Source organism: Notamacropus eugenii, chromosome 5 (genome assembly GCF_028372415.1).
Source record: "Notamacropus eugenii isolate mMacEug1 chromosome 5, mMacEug1.pri_v2, whole genome shotgun sequence".
NCBI classification, from domain to species: domain Eukaryota; kingdom Metazoa; phylum Chordata; class Mammalia; order Diprotodontia; family Macropodidae; genus Notamacropus; species Notamacropus eugenii.
Window position 1 is genome coordinate 374,224,445 of NC_092876.1, and position 24,741 is coordinate 374,249,185.

Consider the following 24,741-nt stretch of genomic DNA (forward strand, 5'->3'; position numbering starts at 1 on the left):
TGCCCTGGAGAAACCTGTGCACTCCATTCTGCTTTCAGGTGGCTGTGCCAGCCTGCCGCCGCCCCCATCAGCCCTCAGTCCGATTCACATGGCTCCTGATTTGAGTCTGTCCCTCCTCTTCCATGAGGCAGCTTTTCTAGCGCTAGCCTGCTGTCACGACCCACCAGAGGCTTCCTTACCCCCGGCCTGGGCTGTTGCGAGAGTCTATCCTAATTCTAGCTTCTGAATTTGATATTTCTAAAACACAGGTCTGACCGTGTCAAGCTTTCATGGTTTCAGTTGTGTGGGTTCGTCCTTCATCGCTGAAGAAGACCATGCCATCAGAGAAATGGTGACATGGCTTGCACTTGACTTTGTTTTGAGTGACGTAGAGCTGCGCAGGTCACCAGCCTCACTTCTTCTCCAGAGCCATCTGAATCCAGTGACCATATATTCATCAGGATGACTGGAGATGACCTAGGATGAGGCACTTGGGGTTAAGTGACTTGCCCAAGGTCACACAGCTAATGAGTGTCAAGTGTCTGAGGTGAGATTTGAACTCAGGTCCTCCTGACTCCTGCACCGGTGCTCTATCCACTGCACCACCTAGCTGGCCCTGGTTTCAGTTACCTTTAATGTAAAATACCAACCAGCCCTAGAAGCCCTTCTGGTTCCTCAGTTTTCTCATCTGTAAGATGGACATAATAATGCCCACCTCCCAAGGCTTTGTGAAGATCAAATAAGATAGTTATTTGTAAAGCACTTAGCACAATGCCTGGCACGTAGTAAACACTATTATAAGTGTTAGCTATTACTGGTTTCCTCTAATAGAGCATAAGCTTCTTAAGAGCAGGGATTGTTTCTCTATTTGTGTTCTCAATCATTAAATCAATGAACAAGCATTTATTAAGTACCTTCTGTGTACTAGGCACTGTGCCCAGGCAACAGCCTCCCTGAATTTAGCTAAGTTCTTGCTAGACAGAGTTGGACCCTCAGGCTTTCCAATCACCTACCAAAGCTTACCTTTCTGCCATCAATAATCCTAGGTTACTTTTACACTTTGGTATAATGAGGTGTCTAGAACATAAATACAAGCAGTTTCTATTCTCAAGAAATGTAAACAGATGTTTAAAGACCACTCTCACTGAATAAACAGTGCTCTTTTTTTTTCACTCCTATGGTGCAGATTATAGCCATCAAAACCCTTTTCTCTATATGCCTCCCTTAAATGCTACAGAGACAGTCTACCCAGTGTGTAGATCTGTACATCCTCCAGATGTTCCCAATTATTATAAACTTTACAAATATTAACAAAAAGGAATATTCCCAGATATAAGTAAGTACAAAAAGAATGTTTAGGGGAATTTCTACTGTACAGAACTTGTTTCTAAAGTGTAATGTTTAACACAACACAATGTTTCACTGATGCTTCTTTTTTTTTGCATCACTATTACTCCTCCACAACCCCAATCCCTACCTAACTCCACCACCTAAAAGATCCTTCTCCTCCATATCACCTGATGTATTGGATGCCAGCAGACCACATGGACTTTCCATTGGTTGTGCATCATTCCTGCTACAAGATCTGTCCATCTCCTTTTCCATTCATGCATATTTCTACTGTCCTTTGGAGGAACTTGTATTCTTTACAGACTTAGATCCTTGTTATGGAACAAAAATTTTTAACTTAAAGATAAATTAAAAATTAAAAACAAGATTAAAATTTAAATTTTATAAGAGATTTTCTAAAAATTACTTTAAGATGAATACAATGTCCAAGGAATAACCTCAAGATTTCAGTGGAATGTGGTTCACCTTCCAATGGTGCATAATCACAACCTATTCTTTTTATCCTTTCAAATGGACAGGGAAGAGCCTATTTAACCTTCTGGGTACCTCTTCTCTCTCTTGAAATTACATGAACACCAAGGGAACTCCTAGGCTTTCCATCAGTTATCTTTTATAGTAGCAGATCACATTTAAATGCCACTTTAAAGGCTGCGAAACACTTTATGGATCTCATTTGCCTCCTAGACGATTTTGTGGGAAATGTCTTACAGCCTCTTGGCCCCTACCTTACATCTTTCCGTTGACATTCCGATGACTCTCAGCTTTAATTCTTCACAGACTGTGGTCTTTTAGGACATATCACTAGAAAAAATATGATGTTAAAAATATGTACCTTTAAGGTACCTAACACTTGGGGCATTAAAAGCACAACCAGTTTCCAAATTTATTGTAATTCCTTGATTCATATATTATAGGAATTCTATAAGAATATTTATGGACATGTTTTTGTATTTCGTGTGGTTTGTTACTGAGCTTTTATATGGAAAGTTAGCTATACTTTTATAGAAAAAAATATCTCGCTTCCCCCTATTCTGCATTCTCAGTTCATTGTTCAGTCATATTGACTTTTCATGACTACAACCAGTATTGCCCATGGGGTTTTCTTGGCAAAGATGCTGGAGTGATTTGCCTTTTCCTTCTCCAATGGAATAAGGCAAACTGAGGTTAAGTGACTTGCCCAGGGTCACACAACTAATGTCTGAGGCTAGATTTGAACTCAGGTCTTTCTGCACTGACCCACCTAGCTGCCTCTGTACATTTGAATGCCTCTCTGTACATCTGAATAAATCTAATTCCTTAGTTGTAATTATGCAGAAAAAAATCAGTGCAACAAAACTCTAATCACAGAATATCAGTGATGGAGTTATCCTCAAAAGTCATTTGGTCTAACGTGAACCTTTATAACTTGGCAACCCTGCTCTTAAAGCCCTACAATGATGGTGAACTCTCTACCAACCAAAGACCATTCCATTTCTGAATGGCCCTAATTGTTGGAAGTATTCCCTTATATTGACCAAAGATTTGCCTCTCTACAATTCTGATTTATAGTTCTCCTCTTATTCTCTGAGGCCTTTTAGAAGAACACATAAGACAATTAAAATATATGAAAATAAGCATCATGTTCCCCCAAGTTGTCTTCTTCAATATCGTATCAACTTTGAATTTACTGTAATTTCAAAATCAGTGTATATTTTTCAGAAAGAATTTTTGTTTGTTTTTTAGCAAGAATATTTAATTCTAAAAATGTAAATCAATTTTTATTATTTTTGCTATGGTAATACAATTTTTATTTTCTTCACTAACAATTACAGGTAATTCGTTTTCCAAGAACAAGCTGTATGTAATGTCTCAGGTTAATTTCACCAGAAATATCACACAAAAGTCAATTCAGTTATCTAATTATAATAATTAATAATAATATCTAATAAATTAAAACTAATCTTGTACAATTTTAAAGCAAAAGGAAAATAATTGTGGTGTCCATTGAAACAAAGACCAAAATGTCTGTATTTTGCTACATAAATTCATTTCAATCCAACAACATGGAGTACATTACTACTATGTATCATACCCAGCACTATGCTGGATTCTAGAAGTTGCAAGATATATAGCCCTCTACCTTCAGGGGCTTAACATATTTTGGGGAAAGTCGAGTAAGCTAACAATATGAAAGTGAAATTTTATTCCTAATGCCCTTAAAAATAATTGTGACTATTTTAGGAAAAGTAAATTTTAGATTGTTAGCCCTCGAGGCAATCTACATTTTATACCTTCATCAATATGATTAACTACTTAACCAAAAGCTTTGTTAAAGCAGTAACTGTCTTACTGTTTCTTATATCCCATGCCTTGCATATATAGCATGCTCAATAAATGTGTTCAATTAATATTACCAATTTTTTTAAAAAAGGCTAACATTAAATCACTTTACTATTTTGAATAGGGAAACATAATAAATTCCCTGCTTAAATGTGATTAAAAACAAATTTAATAATCATGAATATGGGACGATGCCACTAATTTTGGAAGCTTCTATCTTGATGAATTTTCAAATTGATCATACAAATATTCAATGCAACCTGGATGTCAACATGCATAAATAAATCTTGCTGTAGTATTCTAAGAACAGTGAAATATCTTTCATATAGCAATTGCTCCGTGATCTTTTAATTATGGATACTTCCATTACCTCCTTCATCCCATGTCTTTTCATAAATCCTCCAATGGAGAATCTACTCAATGAACCAGACATTCTTCTACTCTTTTAATATTTTATGGATAGCAGTGTAGCACTCAGACTGTCCCCCTGTTAGATCTCACTCTTGCTTGTTACATGCTCAGCAAGAGGCTTATTTACTAATATTAAAGTATGTACTACTTAGGAAATTTCTGAAAACTATACTTCAAAAGAAGAATAACGTGTGATATCTGGGGATGAGAGGCAGTTCAGCATAATGGATAGAGAGCTGGCTGAATGCCAGGAAGACATGAATTGAAGTCCTGATTCTGACATATACTGCCTCTGGAACCCTGGACAAATCATTTAACTTCTCAGTGTGTTGAACTCTCAAGTTCTTAAGTCATGGGAAAGGTGCCAACCTGTACTGATAGAGAGAGTTTCCTATGAACACAGATCCAGTCCCTGTATCTATCTGGGGCTACCACCAAAACATTTATGCAGTCTGGGGTGTTTTTTTTTTTACTTCACTGTTGTGATGAAAGCTGAGGTCAATTTCAAAAAACATAGGAATCACCAGTTTCTGTGTTTCAGCCAAAGCTGTTAAATATGACTATATGGAAAGGGACTAAAGTCACACGAAATATTTCCAACAGAATGTTCAGTATGAAACAAATAGTCAAATCCACCAATGTACAAAGTAGCAAACATAAGGAAATTTTTATTTTGTTTTTACATGTAGCTAAGGTAAACAAACTAGTGATGTCAGTAGTCAAAAATTGTTTTTTATTTTACTTTTCTAAAGTGGAAATGCTCTAAATTATATATATGTATTGAAAATGTGCATAACTATCTTAATATAGGATGACATTATTATGAAGATCATATCTACTCACATTAGTTGATTTAATTATGCCAACACTAGAATTTTCAACCAATGTACTTTCTAGCATAGTCTGGATACAAAAGAGTGAATAAATGCTTACTGATTAGTTATTCAAAACCAATAACTGCTGTCATCCTTGACAGCCATTAACTACAGCAAAAATATATATTTTTTAAACTTGGCAAAGTGATAAGCTGTGTTTACTTCTTTATTTATGAGGCTTTTTTTGTATTTTTAGTTACTGCATAAATACACCATTGGGCTGAGGGCATGTGTGTCAGCAATTTTAAAAAATCCTTCACTATAACATAGGAAAATTTGTTCTCATTAGAAGAATGTGGGAGAGCAAAGTATTTCATCCTCTTCCAGGTAGCAAATGATGCTTCAAATAGCACTCACTATTTCTGTTTGGCTTGGCATGACATGCATGATATATACATACAAATATGTATGATATATCATACATGGCATATACATCCATATATAGATACATGTATATATACAGTTATAATAGCAATATTATAATGTGATTCTGAACATATTCTGTGTTTTGTGGAAGTAAAATATTTCATAATTTTTAGATGTACCAATCTTTCATAATCTGTCTTACTTTTCATTATAGCTCTAACATATATACAACATTCAACTAGTGGTTTTTTAAGTAGAAATCACTGCAAATTTGATGTTCTCTCTCTGTGCCAAAGTGTTATTTCTAGAAGGTGCTTGGAACAACAATGTAGGAATTTGTATTTAGCTGAAAGACTGTTACACTTCCACATTTTATGTGTATATGTACATGTGCCAATGTTTCTTTTATTTACAGAACTAGAATTGCTATAGCCTATTTGCCTAAAATTAACCATATACCTACGTGGTTGATAGAATTTGACAATATAATTTCAGAGCCAGTAAATATTCAAAATTCTTTTTAGCTAAGACAATTTTTAAGTAGAAACAATATTTAAGGAAAGTTGTATCTTCTAGTTAAATATCTCTTACATGTAGCAAATTCTCACTTCTAAATCTGGGAATACTCCAGAGAAGCCTCCTGTGCTGTCCTCCTAAACTTTGGTATGGAAAAGTTTTGCAGGAATATATCTGGTCTCACCACAACTGACTACACCAAAACATGGACTCTTCAATCCATGAAATGTTTGCAGTGCCCTTCTATTTATGTAAGGGTAGAGAGCACAGACAGTGCATTACAGGGGAAAGGAAATTGGATTTGAAGTCTGAAGCCCTGGCTGCAAATCCTGCCTATACAAATGTGGGCAACTCAAGTAACCTCTCTGGGCCTCTGTTTCCTCATCTGTAAAATGAAGAGGTTGGACAAGATGGCTTCTAAGGTCCCTTCCAGACCTAAATCTATCCCATAAAATATCTTCCCACTATTTCCCTCATGAGAAGCAATATGGAATAGTGGACAGAAAGTCAGGAAGTCTTTGATTCAAATCCTGCCTCTGACAAACACAAGTTACGTAATTATGGGTAGGTAAGTCACCGTGATAGGATTTTAGCGTCAGACTGTCAGTGTAAAAGAGTACAACCCCTTGGATTTGCAAACAAGTAAAGGTAGAATTCAAATGAGAAAGAAAAAAAGACACATAAATAAAGACCTGAGAAACCTACAAATGAAGTGAAAAAAATCTTATAATACTACCATTAAGTACTTTAAAAATAGCAATACAATCTAAATTTAATATTTTGAGTTTCTCTGGATAGATGCCATTATATTCCAAATTGCACCCAGGGTCTATGTGAGCTCTTAGACCTTCATACTGAAGGATGGATCATTATAACTTTTGACCCATAACTAACTGTAAGTAGATAGACATTTTGTAAACGCAAAATAATAAATTTCTAACCCCCAATTAAAAGGACAAATGTTGAAATCAACCATAACAAAGTATTACTGATATATTTAACAAAACAAAAAATCTTTTAGACTAAAATTTTATACTTAACTTATAAAAAATATATCTTTAATAGTATTCTCATGTTCATATCTAGAAGGCAGTATATAGTGTTATGGGTATGACCAGGAGGAGGGTAAATGAATTTCCTGTCTATATACACCAATTTATGTGTGTATGTATTTCGTTGCTGAAGAAGACCATGCCATCAGAGTGCCATGTCTTGCACTTGACTTTGTTTTGAGTGAGGGAGGGCTGTGCAGGTCACCGGCCTCACTTCTCCTCCAGAGCCATCTGAATCCAGTGATCAGATACTTATCAGGATGACTGGAGATGACCCAGGATGGGGCAATTGGGGTTAAGTGACTTCCCCAAGGTCACAAAGCTAGTGAGTGTCAAGTGTCTGAGGTGAGATTTGAACTCAGGTGCTCCTGACTCCTGCACTGGTGCTCTATCCACTGTACCACTTAGCTGCCCTGCACACCAATTTATAGCATATACCAGAATAGTCGAGCATATGCCTACAACTCCAGATATGACAGACCTAAGTTATTCTCTCCTTTGAAGCTGGATGACTAAGGTAATACACAAAGATAGCTTCAATGTCTAGCAAAATTAGACCCCTACAGCAAGCCCTTACCCTTCGAAGTATCATTATGACTCATCAGGAATATCCATACTCATGCAAATCAAAACAAGGTTTTACATCACATCCATAAAAATGACAAAGATGACAAAAGATAGAAATAAGGCAATATTAACAAGATTGAAGAAAGGCACAAAAGTAAACTGTGAATTCTGAATTGGTTCAAATATCCATACCCATAATCTTCTTTGCTAGATTTATAGCCCAAAAGAAGAGACAAAAAGACATACACAAAATAATTATTTTAGCTCTGTGGTATAGAACAGAAACAAAGTCCGTGTCTATCAATTGGGGAATGTCTAAACAGGGTACATGAATTAATAGAACATTGTTGTGTCATAAGAAATGAATATGAAAAAATAAGAAACATAGGAAGCCTTATATGAACTGTACTAAAGAGAACTAAGCAGAACCAGGAAAGGAGTATACTTAGAACAACAATGTCAATAGAAAGAATAACATCCCAAATAAGAAACTAAAGCAGCCCAACTGTAATAACTAAGTTGTTGCCTGAAGAAGAAATGAGTGGATGTACAGCCTCTCTTTGCAAAAATAGGAAACTATAAGTGCAAATACTTCAGTCCTTCAGTTATAGTCTGATGTGTTAAGTTCTGCTACACTTTTCCTGCCGTTTCTCTTAATCTTTTATACAAGGGATAGCTCACTGGGCAAAGGGATGGAGAGGGATACATTTGGAAATGAATGTATCAATAAGATCAATAAAAAATTAAAGTGTAAAAAGAATATCCATTCTCCCTTCAGGATGGGGAAAAACTGATTCTTATATGTTGGGCTTTTTACCAATATATAACATCTACGGTACTGTAGCTTTACACTAGGATTTTGTGAGGGTCTTTTCATTTGTATGAAACAGGGTATTTGATACCCTACATGTTGTATGATACATTGCATGTAAAGTGCATTAAAAATTGCTTAAGATTAACATGCTTTTTGTGTCTTTGATACATTAAATATTTGCTTCCTTCAAAAAGGCAAATACCTAGGATGGTGATACTCAGAGTAAGACAACTTAATATAAGAACACATCCTCAGTTAGTTCTGTAGAAAATAATTAAATATTAAAGTTCTAATCATCTTTGCAGTTCTAAAATTGAAGGCAGATGTCCAATAAGTTCAGAGAACCACCCAAAAGCTATTAATAGGCACCCTCTGAGAAATGAGCAACAAAATGGCAACTTATTAAAAATATGTTAAGAAAGACATATTCTAATCATATATGCAACAAAGCAACTTGTAGACTACTACATATACTTACAAGATTTTAGTTGCCTGTCATAAATAGCAATTCAACAAATTATAAAAGTATAAAATGCAAAAAGTAATTATTAAAGGAGGCCAGAAAAACACAATATTATTTTAATTCATTAACATTTCTGCTAGCTTTGCCATAACAAAATTGCTGAAATATAAAGAAAATGTTATTTAAGGTATATTTGTCTATAAAGGGTACAAATGAAAATACATAAAACTTTGATTAAAAATTGTTTTTGAAAAACATTTTTGGACCATAACAGAACTCCAAGTCTTGGTCATTTACCTGAATAACATAAGTATGTACATGTTTTCCTTTTAAATTTATACACATGGCCTTTTAAAAATTATTATAATTCCCCATATTTTACAATTGCATTTTCTCTGATGTAAGTTCCCTATAGTAAGTATAACAAGTATGAAAACAGACTAAAAAAATCAAGATAAAATATTTCCTATAAAAGAGCATACATATACATCCAAATTTTACATTTAAAGTGTATTTAAATACTAAACTTTAAGGATATAACATAATAAAGGTTGGCTATGTAATTCAGGCAGTCAACAATCATTTATTAAGCACTTACTGTGTGCCAGACGCTGTGCTAAGTGCTGGTGATACAAAGAAAGGTAAAAAGAATCCCTGCCTTCAAGGAGCATACATTTTAATGGAGAAGATAACATATACACATTACTTTTACAGTGTTTTTAAAGTTGATTAAATGCCCTTTATATGCATAGTTGAGAATCTACTTTTCTTTTTAATCTGAGGATAAATGTATTCAAAGAAAGTGGTAAAAATCTCTGAGAAAGTTTAACCAAGTTACAAGCAAAAATACCTGCAGAAAGTACTTGCGTATCTTGGACCTTAACATCTATGCTTAATCCTCCCTAACAGTTTATTGCTAATAATCTTTTAAAATATAAGTAATACACATTGAGATATGTCCTAAAAAGAAAAAAGTCCAAATTCCTTCAAAGTTATGAAAAAAGCCCAGAAGTAGATTACATACTGAAATAAGATATTATCTTGCTATCTCTTTATGGAGTAACATGCTGTGTTTGTTTTTTGCCTCCCTTCTTCAGATTCAATATATGATCATGATGAAAGGAGGAACGAACTGTTCGATTCATCAATGGCTGAAGTGGACGAAAGTTGTCAACCATCCTCTTTTCTTTCTCCCCAGCTGAAGTAAAAAGCAGCATCCGAAATGCCTCCAACTGAGAATGAGAAACAGTGAATATAAATATTTTCAGAAGGAAAAAAGTTACTGCTCTAAGAATACAAAAGGGTTCATATTTGGCAGCTCAGAAATTACATACATAGCAAAACAAAAATCTAGCAATAATTAGACATGTTTTAGCCAACTGATACAGAAAATTAATATTAATAATTAATGGCTCATAATAACCAGTCCTTATTACCAGATAAACTCATGTAGTTATACTCATTTCTTTTCATACAAAATATTCATATACAATCAGGCAGCCCAGTGGATTAGTTACTTGCACTCTGAAAAGACAATGTTTTGAGTAATCCTACATAAGAATACACAGCTTCAAAGGCATTAGAAAAAAAAAAACTTTTGAAAGATTGTGTACTTCAACCAAAATTGGCTCATATCAGTTGCTAGTAGAACAGGTTTGGATACAGCAATATTGGGGATAAGTATTTCTGCTAAGTCTTTATTCAGATCAACCACTTGTCTTAAGGGGCATAACCACGAACAGACAAGCTCTGAAACTGGTAACTATCTAAAAAGCAAAACAGTCCTCAACTAATTTTTAGTTACTGATCTCTTCAGAGAGGGAATTTGCAATCACCATCTGTAGTGTTGCCTTCAACTATGAAGCCTAAAAAATATGTGAGATCAGATTTATGGCCCATCTACCTCAGGATTTTCTCTCCAAAATAAACACTGAGAGATGAGACAGCATCACAGGAATCAATCACATAAGCTCAGAAATGTATCCAAACATACCTACCTCTTCTTTTTCCCCATGTAAACCATATTTCCATATTAGCCATATCACAAAAATTAAAAAATAAAGCAAGAAAATAATACTTCATTTTGCACTCAGAGTTCACCAGTTCTATCTCTAGGGATGGACAGTATTTTTTTTTTCATTACAGGTCCTTTGGAATTGTAAGAAGAGTCAAGTCTTTCACAGTTGATTATCATTACAACATTGCTGTTACACCCATGTCACACAGACCTCTCCTATGAAGCTCCTAGGTTGTCTTAGGTTGGGTAAATGTCTGCCTTTGACCTTCTGTTGGCTCTGCCACTCCAAAATTTGATTAAAAGTATTATTTTACTGATGTTTGGAGGGGAACATTAGGAGAATTCAGTTGGGTCTCAGGTTGTACTCCCCCATCTTGGTTGTTTGCCCCCCACATCTCTTCTTAATAATACCATATAGATCTATTACCCATTCATTTATATAAACTTTTTATGTCCCTATTTATATTTTTAATCTATACTACCTCATGATAGTGATGAGTCTTGGCTTTTATGATATTACTATCCAAAATGTCTCCTTAGAAGTCTGACCACTGTGTCTATAAGTTCTGGCTCTATGCTATATTGTCATGGACATCAAGGAGCACCCCATATCCTGTCTACCTAACCCCCACTTCATAGGAGTCCCCACCTCTGCATCACACATCTTCCCTACTATATCCCGCAAAACTCCACTATTGAAGATCCTCCAAAAAGCCACCCCTCATAGAGTCTTTGTCCCTAAGATAGACCTTTCTCTATACTCCAGCGCTTGATGGCCCACTAGATAAAGCTCTGGTGCTGGAATCAGGTAAATCTGAGTTCAAATTCAGTCTTGGACACATACTGTGTGACCCTGGGCAAGTCACTTAGTTTCTGCCTGTATCAGTTTCCTCAACTGTAAAATGGGGATAATAACAGCATTTACCTTACAAAGTTGTAAGAATTAAATGCTTGCAACAATACCTGGCACACAATAGGCACTATTATAGAAGCTTATTCCCTTCCTTTTCCCCCCAATAAATGTCCACATTTTCACATCTCCTTGAATTAAAAAACATACTAGAAGTCTCACACGATTGCTTGCTATATTTCATTCATCTGTGGCATTAAAGTGACTAGCTTCTTTCTAAATGAAAGTGAACGACACTTAGAGCAACATATGACGTACATGCTAAATAACATTCCTAAAGAGTAAACTTACCATGTTAGAATGATGCTACAATTCACTCTCTTTTATACCTGTAACTCTGAGTTTTCTTTTAAAGATGAAGTGTGACAGCACTTACCTGATTATGATCAACCTCAATCGGTTGTTTCTTAATGATCCAGGTGACAGATTCTGAAAGTGGTGGAGTGGTCAAAGACCCTGAATAGGTCCAAAAATCTGGGCAAGTTGGCATAAGACAAGCAGGATCAAATGTTCCAAATTCAACAAGCGAATCCTGAACAATGCAGTTATACACTGAATCAACATTTTAGTACCAAAAAATTCAGGAAAATTTTCCCTTTCCCTAAAGCAATGATTTTCAACTTCATAATTTCAAAACCACCTAAGTACTCCTTTAGTATTCTGGTTGACCTCTGAGTTGATTTCATGGAGGGTATTTATAGGATAAGCTTCAACTTTTCAGTGAATACAACAAAAGTAGAATTTATAAATCACATGATCTTTACTTTTTAAAATGTCATAGATGCTTTTGTTGTTTAAACTATAATAACTTCTCCATAAATCCCTGCCCCTACAGGTGTTGTTATTGTGCTGTTTCAGTCATGCCTGACACTTCATGACCCCATTTGGGGTTTTCTTGGCAAAGATACTGGAGTGGTTTGCCATTTCCTTCTCCAGCTCATTTTACAGGTGAGAAAATTGAGGCAAACAGAGTTAAGTGACTTGTCTAGTGTCATACTGTTAGAAAGTGTCTGAGGACACATTTGAACTCAGATCTTGCTGACTCTAGGCCCCGTGCTCTATCCACCGTACCACTTAGTTACTCTTTCCCTACAGAATCAGTCCTAATTTCTCCTAGTTCCACATTACTACCTACTTGTTGGACATCACCACCTGGGTGTCCTGTAGGTATTTCAAACTCAACATGTCTAGAACAGGGCTCACACTCCCTCCAACTTTCCCTATTTCTGTAAAGGGTATCACTATTCCCAATTTGCAACCTTGAGATCATCCTTGACTCTTCCTTCTCCATCTCACACTGTCTGCCACCTCCCATCAACTCCCCATACTCATATCCAATCACTTGCCAAGCCGCATTAAGACACCTTCATAACATCTCATATCCATCTGTTTCTCTCTGAATTCAAGTCCTCATCAACTCTCAATAAATATTTATTGAATTTAAAAGTCATTTAGTTAGATGGATCCATGTTAGAATTGCAACTGAGCTGTATTTTCCTAGACAAATGACTAAGAAAAGCTTCTGCTTTGTTTTTATGTCAGTGACTTGGGAAGAACTTCTATAAAATAATTATCAATTAAAGGAACTCCTTGAGTGGAGAGACTTTCTTTTCTGTCTTTGCATCCTCAGAGTATAGAGCAGTGCCTTGGACGTAGTAAATGCTTTAAAAGGTTTGTGGAATTGATTGCCTTCGAAATATTATCTCATTCAAAAATATATTCAGGGGGGCGGAGCCAAGATGGCAGAGTAGAAAGACGCACATACACATAGCTCTGAACCCACAACCCACAGAATATCTCTAAAAAGGAACTCAGGGCGAATTCTGGAGCAGCAGAGGCCACAGAACAGTGGAGCAAAGGAGATTTCTGTTCCAGAGGGACCTGCAAACCTCTCGCAAAAGGTCCTTCATGCCGTGGACTGGGCATCGCGGACTGGGAGCCAAGCACAGCCCTGACGCGGCCGCGGCACTGAGAGGAGCAGATCCGAGCAGGCTTCAGGGACGGGATCTCCAGCGGCCGCACAGGTCCCTCCACCCACAGGAGACAGGGGTCAGTGAGAGGGTCTCTTTGGTGAGTCAAGAGGGGAGTGGGGTGCCCCCATAACTCAGGCCCCCTCAGGAGGCAACAGTGGAGGTGGGAGCAGACCTGGACTCCCCAAGCAGGCAGGAGCCCTGATCCATTGTTGAAGGTCTCTGCATAAACCCCCTGAGGGAACAGAGCCTGTGAGGCAGCCCTGCCCCCACCTGAGCACCTGAACTTAATCTCACACTGAATAGCGGCCCTGCCCCCACCCAAAGCCCTGAGGCTGGGGAGCAGCATTTGAATCTCAGACCCCAAGCACTGGCTGGGAGGATCTGGAGGCAAGGTGGGGGTGGACAGAAAACTCAGAAGTCAAGTCACTGGCTGGGAAAATGCCCAGAAAAGGGAAAAGAAATAAGACTATAGAAGGTTACTTTCTTGGTGAACAGGCATTTCCTCCCTTCCTTTCTGATGAAGAAGAACAATGCTTACCATCAGGGAAAGACACAGAAATCAAGGCTTCTGTATCCCAAACATCCAGAATAAATATACCATGGGCTCAGGCCATGGAAGAGCTCAAAAAGAACTTTGAGAATCAAGTTAGAGAGGTGGAGGAAAAGCTGGGAAGAGCAATGAGAGACATGCAGTCAAAGCATGAACAGCAGGTCAGCACCCTGCTAAAGGAGACCCAAAAAAATGCTGAAGAAAATAACACCTTGAAAAATAGGCTAACTCAATTGGCAAAAGAGGTTCCAAAAGCCAATGAGGAGAAGAATGCTTTCAAAAGCAGAATTAGCCAAAATGGAAAAGGAGGTTCAAAAGCTCACTGAAGAAAAGAGTGGAACAGATGGAGGCTAATGACTTTATGAGAAACCAAGAAATCACAAAACAAAACCAAAAGAATGAACAAATGGAAGATAATGTGAAATATCTCATTGGAAAAACAACTGACCTGGAAAATAGATCCAGGAGAGACAATTTAAAAATTATGGGCCTACCTGAAAGCCATGATCAAAAAAAGAGCCTAGACATCATCTTTCATGAAATTATCAAGGAAAACTGCCCTGAGATTCTAGAACCAGAGGCCAAAATAAATACTCAAGTAATCCACAGAACACCGCCTGAAAGAGATCCAAAAAGAGAAACTCCTAGGAACATTGTGGTCAAATTCCAGAGTTCCCAGGTCAAGGAGAAAATATTGCAAGCAGCTAGAAAGAAACAATTCAAGTATTGTGGAAATACAATCAGGATAACACAAGATCTAGCAGCTTCTACATTAAGGGATCAAAGGGCATGGAATAGGATATTCCAGAAGTCAAAGGAACTAGGACTAAAACCAAGAATCACCTACCCAGCAAAACTGAGTATAATACTTCAGGGGAAAAATTGGTCTTTCAATGAAATTGAGGACTTTCAAGCATTCTTGATGAAAAGACCAGAGCTGAAAAGAAAATTTGACTTTCAAACACAAGAATGAAGAGAAGCATGAAAAGGTGAACAGCAAAGAGAAGTCATAAGGGACTTACTAAAGTTGAACTGCTTACATTCCTACATGGAAAGACAATATTTGTAACTCTTGAAACTTTTCAGTATCTGGGTACTGGGTGGGATTATACACACACACACACACATGCACACATGCACACACACATAGAGACAGAGTGCACAGAGTGAATTGAAGAGGATGGGATCATATCTTAAAAAAATGAAATCAAGCAGTGAGTGAGAAAAAAAATGGGAGGAGAAAGGGAGAAATGGAATGGGGCAAATTATCTCTCATAAAAGAGGCAAGCAAAAGACTTATTAGTGGAGGGATAAAGAGGGGAGGTGAGAGAAAAACATGAAGTTTACTCTCATCACATTCCACTAAAGGAAGGAATAAAATGCACAGTCATTTTGGTATGAAAACCTATCTTACAATACAGGAAAGTGGGGGATAAGGGGATAAGCAGGGTGGGGGGGGGATGATGGAAGGGAGGGCATGGGGAGGAGGGAGCAATTTGAGGTCGACACTCATGGGGAGGGACAGGATCAAAAAAGAATAGAAGTAATGGGGGACAGGATAGGATGGAGGGAAATATAGTTAGTCTTATACAACACAACTATTATGGAAGTCATTCGCAAAACTACACAGATTTGACCTATATTGAATTGCTTGCCTTCCTAAGGGAAGGGGTGGGGAGGGAGGGAGGTAAAGAAGTTGGAACTCAAAGTGTTAGGAACAACTGTCGAGTAATGTTCTTGCCACTAGGAAATAAGAAATACAGGTATGGAAAGTTATCTGGCCCTACAGGACAAAAGAGAAGATGGAGACAAGGGCAGAGAGGGATGATAGAAGAGAGAGCAGATTGGTCATAGCGGCAATTAGAATGCTTGGTGTTTGGGGGGGTGGAGGGGACAAAAGGGGAGAAAATTTGGAACCCAAAATTTTTTAAAATGAATGTTAAAAGTTAAATAAATAAATAAATAAATTTAAAAGATATATATATATTCAGATATATATCTTTGCAGATGATATTATGGTATACTTATAGAATCTTAGAGAATAAGTTAAAAAACTAAATGCACAAAGAAACAATTCAGCAAAGCTGCATGATATAAAATAAACCCAGTTAAATCATCAGCATTTCTACATATGAACAACAAAGTTCAGCAGGAAGATATAGAAAGAGAAATTCCATTGAAAATAACTGCAGGCAACATAAAATACTTGGGAGTCTACCTACCAAGACAAACTATATGAACTATATGAATACATTTACAAAACACTCTTCAAACACATAAAGTCAGATATAAACAATTAGAGAGATATTATTGTTCATATGGAGGCTGAGTCAATATAATAAAAATGATAATTCTACCTAAATTTATTTATTCAGGGCCATAACAAACTACCAAAAATTATTTTATGGAGCTAGAAAAAAAGTAACAAAATCCATCTGGAAAAACAAAACATTAAAAATATTAAAGGAATCAGCGAAAAAATATGAAGGTAGCCTAGAACTATCAGATCTCAAACTGTGGTGATCATCAAAACAATCTGGTAATGACTAAGAAACAGAGTAATGGATCAGTGGAACAGATTAGGTACATAATACATCCTAGTAAATGACCATGTTTATCTAGTGTTTGATAATTCCAAAGATCTGAGCTTTTGGGACAAGAAGTCACTATTTGACAAAAATTGCTAGAAAATCTAGGAAACAGTTTGGCAGAAAGTAGGTATAGACCATAGGTTCCCAAAGTGAATGATACTGTTCCCTGGGGTGGAGTTGGAACAATGGGGAAGGAATGGTAGTAGCCTGCAGTGCAAATAGGGGGTGTTGAGTAAAAATAAGGAGGCAGTGGAAGCATAAGGAAAGAAGAGAAGAGAAGAAAATTTTGAAAAACTGTTTGTACATGTTTCATCTGTTGTATAACAGAGTTAAAGTTGTAGTGATTACATTATTTTCTAAATAAGTGCGCAAAATGCAAGTTATAACTGATCAGTGGCCAAATCCACTGATAAGTCTTAGCAAGCATGTGTTGGCAGGTGATTGGCACATTGTTGGGAAGTCCAGCAAGCATCGTGGGAATATGTGCATGTGATGACTTGTTTGCAGTATGTTATTATATGGTTGCATGATGCAATATTGTGTCATAAAGTGTCAATGAAGAAAAAAACACATTTACAATAAATTATTAAATTAAAGATGCATCATTTTAAAAAGAATATTTTATATCTTTTTGAAAGGGAAAATTATTTTACAGATTGTTAAAGAGTTAAAGAAAGTAGTTCTAGGGGGGTACTGAGTAATTTTTTTAAAGAGAGAAGTAGGCCAAATAAGTTTGAGAACCTCTAATATAGACCAACTGCTCACACCATATACCAACATAATGTCAAAATAAGTACATAATTTAGACATAAAGAATGACACCATAAGCAAATTAGGAGAGCATGGAATAGTTTGCCTGTCAGATCTATAGATAAGGGAAGGATTTAGGACCAAACAAGAGACAGAGAGCATAGTGAGATATAAAATGAATAATTTTGATTATATTAAATTAAAAACATTTCATACAAAAAAAATCATTCCAGCCAAGATTAGAAGGAAAACAAGAAACTGGAAAAAAATTACAGAAAGTTTTTTTTAATAAAGCTTTATTTCTCAAATATATTAAGAACTGAGTCAAATTTATAAAAATACAAATCATTCCCCAATTGATAAATGGGCAAATGATATAAAAGAAAGTTTTCAGAAGTAAAAGCTATAACTTTAGTCATATGAAAAAATGCTTGCTAAGCCTGTCGGTGGACTTGGACACTGTTCATTTATAACTTGCATTTTGTTTATTTGGAAAACAATGTAATCACTACAACTTTAACTCTGCTACACAACAGATGAAACATTCATGAATGGTTTTTCAATTATTTATTTCTTTATTTCCTAAATCTATTACAATTTTTAAACAACTCTGAAGTACCACCCCACTTCTATCAGATTGGCCAATGTGAAAAATGTTGAAGAAGATATGGAAAAATTGGACACTAATGTACTGCTGGTGGAGTTGTAAACTGATCCAACCATTGTGGAAAGTAATTTGCAACTATGCCAAAAGGGTTATAAAACTGCTGCAAACCTTTTGACCCAGCAATACCACCACTAGGTCTATATCTCAAAGAGATCAAAGGAAAAGGAAAAGGACCTAAATATACAAAAATATTTATAGCAGCTCTTTTTGTGGTGGCAATGAAATAGAAATTGCAGTGATGCTCATCAATTGGGGAATGGTTAAACAAGCTGTGGTATATGATTGTGATGGAATATTACTGTGCAATAAGAAATGATGAGCAGGATGGTTTCAGAAAAACCTGGGAAGACATGAATTCATGCAAACTGAAGTGAGCTGAACCAAGTGAACATTTTTAGCAGTAACAGCAATATTGCATGATGATAAACTGTGAATGATTTAGCTATTCTCATCAGTACAATGATCCAAATGCTATCCTCCTCTGAGAAAGAACTGATGGGGTCTAAATGAAGATCAGTGTATACTTTTTTTTACTTTCTTTCTTTTTCTTGATTTTTTTTTTTGGTCTGTGTGTTTTGTTTTATTTTGTTTTGTTTTGCAGTATGGCTAATGTGGAAAAATATATATATGTAAATATATTCAATAAGCACTACTATAGTCAGAGGAGTCATGCTATGTATGTGCTGAAGAAGCTATAAAATTTAGATAAAATATGGTTCCCACCTTCATGGTGCTTATGGTCTGGAAGAACGATAATACACAAAAACAAATATTACACAATATTAAATGATAAGAGCATTAGACAAAGTGCTATGATACAATATAATAATAGTGTCCCAAAAGTCTTAGTGCAGTTTTAAGCTTTAACAGTGTAAGAGATATATTTTCAGAATATGACTAATACAGAAGTATATTTTGCCTGACTTCAAGTATATAATGCGTATTATATTTCTTGCCTTCTCAGTTGGTGGGGTAGTGGTGGAAGGATGGGAGAGAACTTGGAAATAATAATCAAAATAAAACAATCTTAAAAAGCAGAAGAACAAATAAATATAATATAATATAAACTTACCAAAAGGTCTGAAAGGCTAATTAATATTTTAAAATATTGATATGTTTCTAATTTGAAGTTCAATATAACAACCATCTCATGCTATATATGTTGCCCTTGCTGATTTTCAAACTTTGTTTAAAAAAAAACTTTCATTGAGTTCTGCTCAGACACTGAAAGGATTGCATTGGTAATCTTAACTTTAAGATCATCCAAAAGGTTTAGATGAATACATAACAATTTTGACAGTCACACAAGAAAAAGTCAGAGGGGATAAACAAGAGGATCCCCTCTAGCTCTCAGTCTAAAATGGTGTCATCCAGAAACTGTTGCACATGCAATGCATTGGAAAGTAATGTTAACCTTGTTCATATTAAAGTTTTACATTTATTATTCAAAATTTACCAAATAACTATACAAGAAATTTCAATGATTAAACCTTCAAATATTGTTTTCTTTAAGTTTGTATAATTTATACTTATAAAATTAAAACTTTAAAACTGCACTAAGACTTTTGGGTCACCCTATATTAATGAACTGTGATTATATGTTGTTTAATAATATTAACAGCTAACATTTATATAGTAACTACTATGTTTCAGACATTGTGTTAAGTACTTCATAGCTATTATTTCATTTGACCCTCACAACAATCCTGGAAGACAGGAGTTATTATTCCCATTTCACAGATGAGGAAAGTGAAACAAACGGGTTAATTCACTTGCCCAAAGTCACACAGCTAGTTTGTATCTGAAGGCAGACTTAAACTCCAATCTAGTGTTTGAAAGTTAAAAAGAGTTAAAAAGTTTAAAAGTGCTTTATGATTATATCTGTTCTTATTAGTTTAACATTAATTATGTAGGAGTTTCTTGAAGGGGATGTGTGCAATTTTAAAAAAAGATACAGAGACATAGGACCTGTTTTGAATTTCAGTTCTACTATTTATCTTCCCATGGGGTTGGACAAAGTCCCTTAACTTAGGGTCTCATTTTTTTTCACCTGTAAAATAAGAGAATTGGACTAAATGATCTCTGAGTTTGCTTCTAGTTTGTAATTTATGACCCTACTTTTTCTAGTATGAATTATTTATTTTTATATTCATCATTAGGATTTTATAAAAACACTGCCATTTTCTTTTTTCATTAAAAAAAAAATTCTTCATGCAAATGGTAAAGGGATTAGTAGTCCAAAAAGGCACTTTGTTCCACTCATGATTTTCAGAAACCCCCTCTCAAAGAAAAATCCTGGAGAAAATAACATGTGATTTCAGTTGTATCTCAAAATGACAAGCAATAAATATCCTTATTTATACTTTCCTTTAATCTAAGGCAACAATATTATTTCAAGAACAATTTTAAATGACTGTCATTTTGACTATTATAAATTCCCAAATTAACTACAAAGGACATTTGAAGGAAGATGCTATCTGCATCCAGAGAAAGAACTGATAAATAGAAGTATATATAGACTAATTGAACATATACACATATATTTGTGTCTAGGGTTGGCCATGGGGTGGGTGAGGAGTGAGAAAATAAAGGAAAAAAAGGTTAAAAACCCATAAAATTTTAGCAAGGATATTTATATAATTTAAAAAATGTATTAAAATACTATATAACCCTGATGAGAATTGTGGTGAGCCTTTATGTGCCATCTGCTCAGTTTTCATAGCATAAGGGATGTGTTTAAATGCTTGCCTTTGAGCTACTCATAATAAAGTTTCAACAAAGTGTAATCGGGGTGTGATATCATTCAATGTTACCCAGCTTCCATCCAAGGGACTAGGTGACTTCACATCCACAAAGAACAGGATTTAGAGATAAAATGAAAAGCTACCAGCAAAAGAGAAGTCCAGGGGAAAATAAGCTAGGAGAAAGGAATTTTCCAGAAGACAAAGAAAAGACAAATCAACAAACATTAAGTGCCTGCAATGCGCCAGCTCTGTGTGCTAAGCTCCAGGGATACAACAAAAAGCAAAAGACATTCTCTGCTCTCAAGGAACTCAGAGTCATCATGGATGAGATAACATGCAAACAACTATGTACAAACAAGATATGGACAATAAATTGGAGATGATCTCAGAGGGAAGGCTCTAAGAGGGAAGACTGGCAAAGGCTTCTTTGTGGAACTTGGCAAGGGCCTGAAGGAAGGTAGGGAAGATAGGTGGTGGAAATGAAGAGGGAAAGAGTTCCCAGGCAGAGGGGAACAGCCAGTGAAAATGCCTGGAGTTGGAAGATTGTTTTGTTCGAAGAACAGCAAAGAAGTCAAAAACACTGGATTATAAAGTACCAGAGTAAAATGTAAGGAGACTGGAAAGTCAGGAAGGGGCCAGGTTAGGAAAGGCTTTAAAAGACAAACAAGATTTTATATTTGATCTTGGAGATAACAGAGACCCAATGAAGGTGATGTTTCTGAGGGTGGGGTAGGAAACGTGGTCATACTTGAACTTTAAAAAGATCAATTTGAAAAACTGTACACTGTAAGCAGAATTGACTGGCAGCAGCTGAGGAGAGTAGTTTGCAATCAGGACCTAGGTTGGGGGCAGCACATTAAATCCTTAGACAGACACAGACTAGAAGCATCACTGAAATTTTCATTCTCTGAGGTGGTATCTTAGGGGCACTTGGGGGTTTTCTCAATTTTTCTTTATGTTGTTTAAAAAAATGAGATTTATACACACTTTAAAGTTCCAAAGTACTTCATATACAATTACTGGAGATGTTGTTATCCACCTTCTTGCAGAGGCAAGTGACTTGACTGTGCATACAGAGCCAGTTCATAATTGTGGAGATGGGATTTAAACTTGGGATTTCCTGACTCCAAGTGCAGGATCCTAGCCACTCTCCTACATTGCTTCTCATGTACTGTGGTCTTAATGCTTAGAAAAGGTTTGGGTTGTCAAGTATAGACATTTTCCCAGGATTTTAGGGATGATTCTGAGTCTATAAACAGGTGTTTGGGACCCTTCCTGACATAGGAGATAGGTCATACAGTAGTTAGAATATTGGTCTTGAAATTTGGAAGGTTTGAATTCATTTCCTGCCTCAGATACTTACTAGTTATATTTTTATTTTTCAAGAAGGAAATAGAAACAGATGGGGTAATTGGTCCACTGGGTTCCTTTGTTATAATCCAGATTTGCAACAACCCAAAACAGAACCACCCATCTGGAGCAAGGAAATTTTTAAACTTTCCTGTTAACACATTTCCTTAACTTTATGGGGCAGGAGAATGTAAAGACCTATACAACTATAAAGCAGGAAAAACACACAGTTTAACCTCTTATTATCCTCTGAAAACCTATCAATTATGAAAAAATTCTTTCAATATCTGCCTCATCATAAAAAATGATTATCACTGGGTATATGATATTTGATGAGGACATACTTTCCATGTTCAATGTAAAACAAGTTTATTTAAATATTTAAATGTCAATATTAGCCATTTGTTTATCACTCAATATTCAGTGATACTGAAGAATCCTGTCATGATTCATCACACCATGGATTAGATATAACAGTAATTAATTCATATTCCCCATTTTTCATATTTAAATGGATATTCTGAAGGAAAGATAGCAGATAGTTGCTTATGTGTTAACAGAAGAGGTACATATGTATACATATGTACACACACATGTCCCCTCAAAAAACATATACTAGAAGTCTTTGGGTTTTAAAAACATGTAATAAGAACAAAGATAATACAAGTGTCTAAGCTGGAGGGAGAAAAGACAATTTTTGTTTGTTTGTGTGTATGTGTATGTGTGCTTTTTTCTAAACAACTTAGTTTAGAAGGAAAAAAAGATCCACACATCAGATACTCAAGTGAATAACCTCAACTCAGACTGAGACCAAGAAAAAACACAGACTTTTCAAGAAGCCAGCCAAAAGTATTCTGGATCAAAAATGACTTCTCCATTGAAGTTCATAGGAGAGAGAGAGAGCAAGGCTGAAGTAAATCAGAACAAAAGATCTAAAGAGGCACACGCCCCATATATCTATGCCTGGTTTAATTATAAGAAGCTCATATTCACATTTACATTCACTCCCTCTAATAAAGTACTTACGGTTATATTGTGAAAGATAGGAAACAGATAGTTGCTCACACATTAATAGCAGAGTTACATCTTATCTCCCCAAACAGACACTAAAAGTTTTTGGGTTGAGGGAATGTAATAAGAACAAAGACAAGAAAATTAAGCTGGAGGGAGAAGAGATGGTAGTAAAGTATGTTACTGTCATGACTACTTATACAAAGCTATAAAGGGAGAAAAGAGAGGGCTGTTTTCCTGAGGCCTGATTATATTAGAGAATCACCAAAACGTCAAGTGATGGCAGCAGACAGTGAACTATAAGCCAGTCAACTGCTGTGTTGCTATGCTTTCAAAACAACCATTTTAATATCAAAAAAGCTGAAGACAAATTATAAACCCAATGACTGGGGAAAGGCTGAACAAACAGTGCAATATAAATGTAATAAAATGTTACTGAGCTATAAGGAATGACAAATGTGAAGGATTCAGAGAAATATGGCATGAACTGATAGACAGTGAAGAAATCAGTCAAGAGTTGTGTATCCTATGACATCCAGGAGCAGTTAGGTAGCACAGTGCTTAGAGTACCAGGCCTGGAGTCAGGAAGACTCATCTTCCTGAGTTCAAATCTGACCTTAGACACTTACTAGTTGTGTGACCCTGCGCAAGTCCCTCAACCATGTTTGCCTCAGTTTCCTCATCTGTAAAATGAGGTGGAGAAGGAAATGGCAAAGCACTCCAGTATCTTTGCCAAGAATATCCCAAATGGGGTCATGAAGAGTCAGGTACTACTGAAACAACAGAACAACGAACAACAACATCCTATGATAAAAAACTAACTAAAGCATTTCTTTCCCTCAAAGAATATGACCACGTAATACTCTGGTAGGCAGTTTTGGTTGACTTTTTTTTTTTTTTAAATGGAAACCTACCATTATGTGTGCTGGAGAAGGAAATGGCAAATCATTCTAGTATCTTTGCCAAGTTCGTGGGGTCATGAAGAGTCAGAGAGGACTGAACAACAACAACTAGTATGAGTCAGTCATTGGGAAATGAATCATATCCAAATGTATCAAGAAAAATAGAATGTATCAAATGTATCAAAAATGTATCAAAAAATACCTAGAAACTTTACACACAGAAAATGCCTACTGAAGCAGGGTTTTAGCTACTTCCTTAAATATTTTGAAATTATATTTTGGTTTTAAAAGGCAATCTTAATCATGGAACCTGAAAACATTTAATTTTTTTTAAACAAAAAGTACCTTTCTTTAGCTATACTTAATATTTAAGTAGTCTTAAAATTTAAAATATTACCTTATGTTTGATTGCTGGCAAAGTATCCACTAATTTCTGTAGCTCTTTGTGATGTACACCTAGCTAAAGAATGACAAATTTAAAAAATTAAAACTATGGCTAAAATAAATCTAAACTATCTCTTAAACAATAATTTTGAAAAATAATGAATTATATTCAATAGTGAA

General features: G+C 35.7%; 1 protein-coding gene and 1 long non-coding RNA gene across 4 annotated transcripts in view; one reads left to right on the plus strand and one right to left on the minus strand.

Annotated features, from left to right (window-relative positions):
• Window positions 1-401: 401 nt before the first annotated feature.
• LOC140506760 (uncharacterized) lies at window positions 402-9,911 on the plus strand. Its single transcript, XR_011968072.1, has 2 exons — window positions 402-526; window positions 9,810-9,911. It is a non-coding gene; the product is annotated as an uncharacterized lncRNA (long non-coding RNA).
• CA5B (carbonic anhydrase 5B) overlaps window positions 8,814-24,741 on the minus strand; it is a 66,713-nt gene continuing 50,785 nt past the window's right edge. For 2 of the 3 annotated variants that reach the window (XM_072614281.1, XM_072614280.1), the window contains exons 6-8: window positions 24,575-24,637; window positions 12,016-12,171; window positions 8,814-9,944 (exon numbers count right to left, since the gene is read on the minus strand). In XM_072614281.1, coding sequence (XP_072470382.1) covers window positions 9,765-9,944; window positions 12,016-12,171; window positions 24,575-24,637 — 399 coding nt within the window. In that variant the 3' untranslated portion in view covers window positions 8,814-9,764. The remainder of the gene's footprint in view (window positions 9,945-12,015; window positions 12,172-24,574; window positions 24,638-24,741) is intronic. The other variant, XM_072614282.1, reaches the window with a different exon arrangement.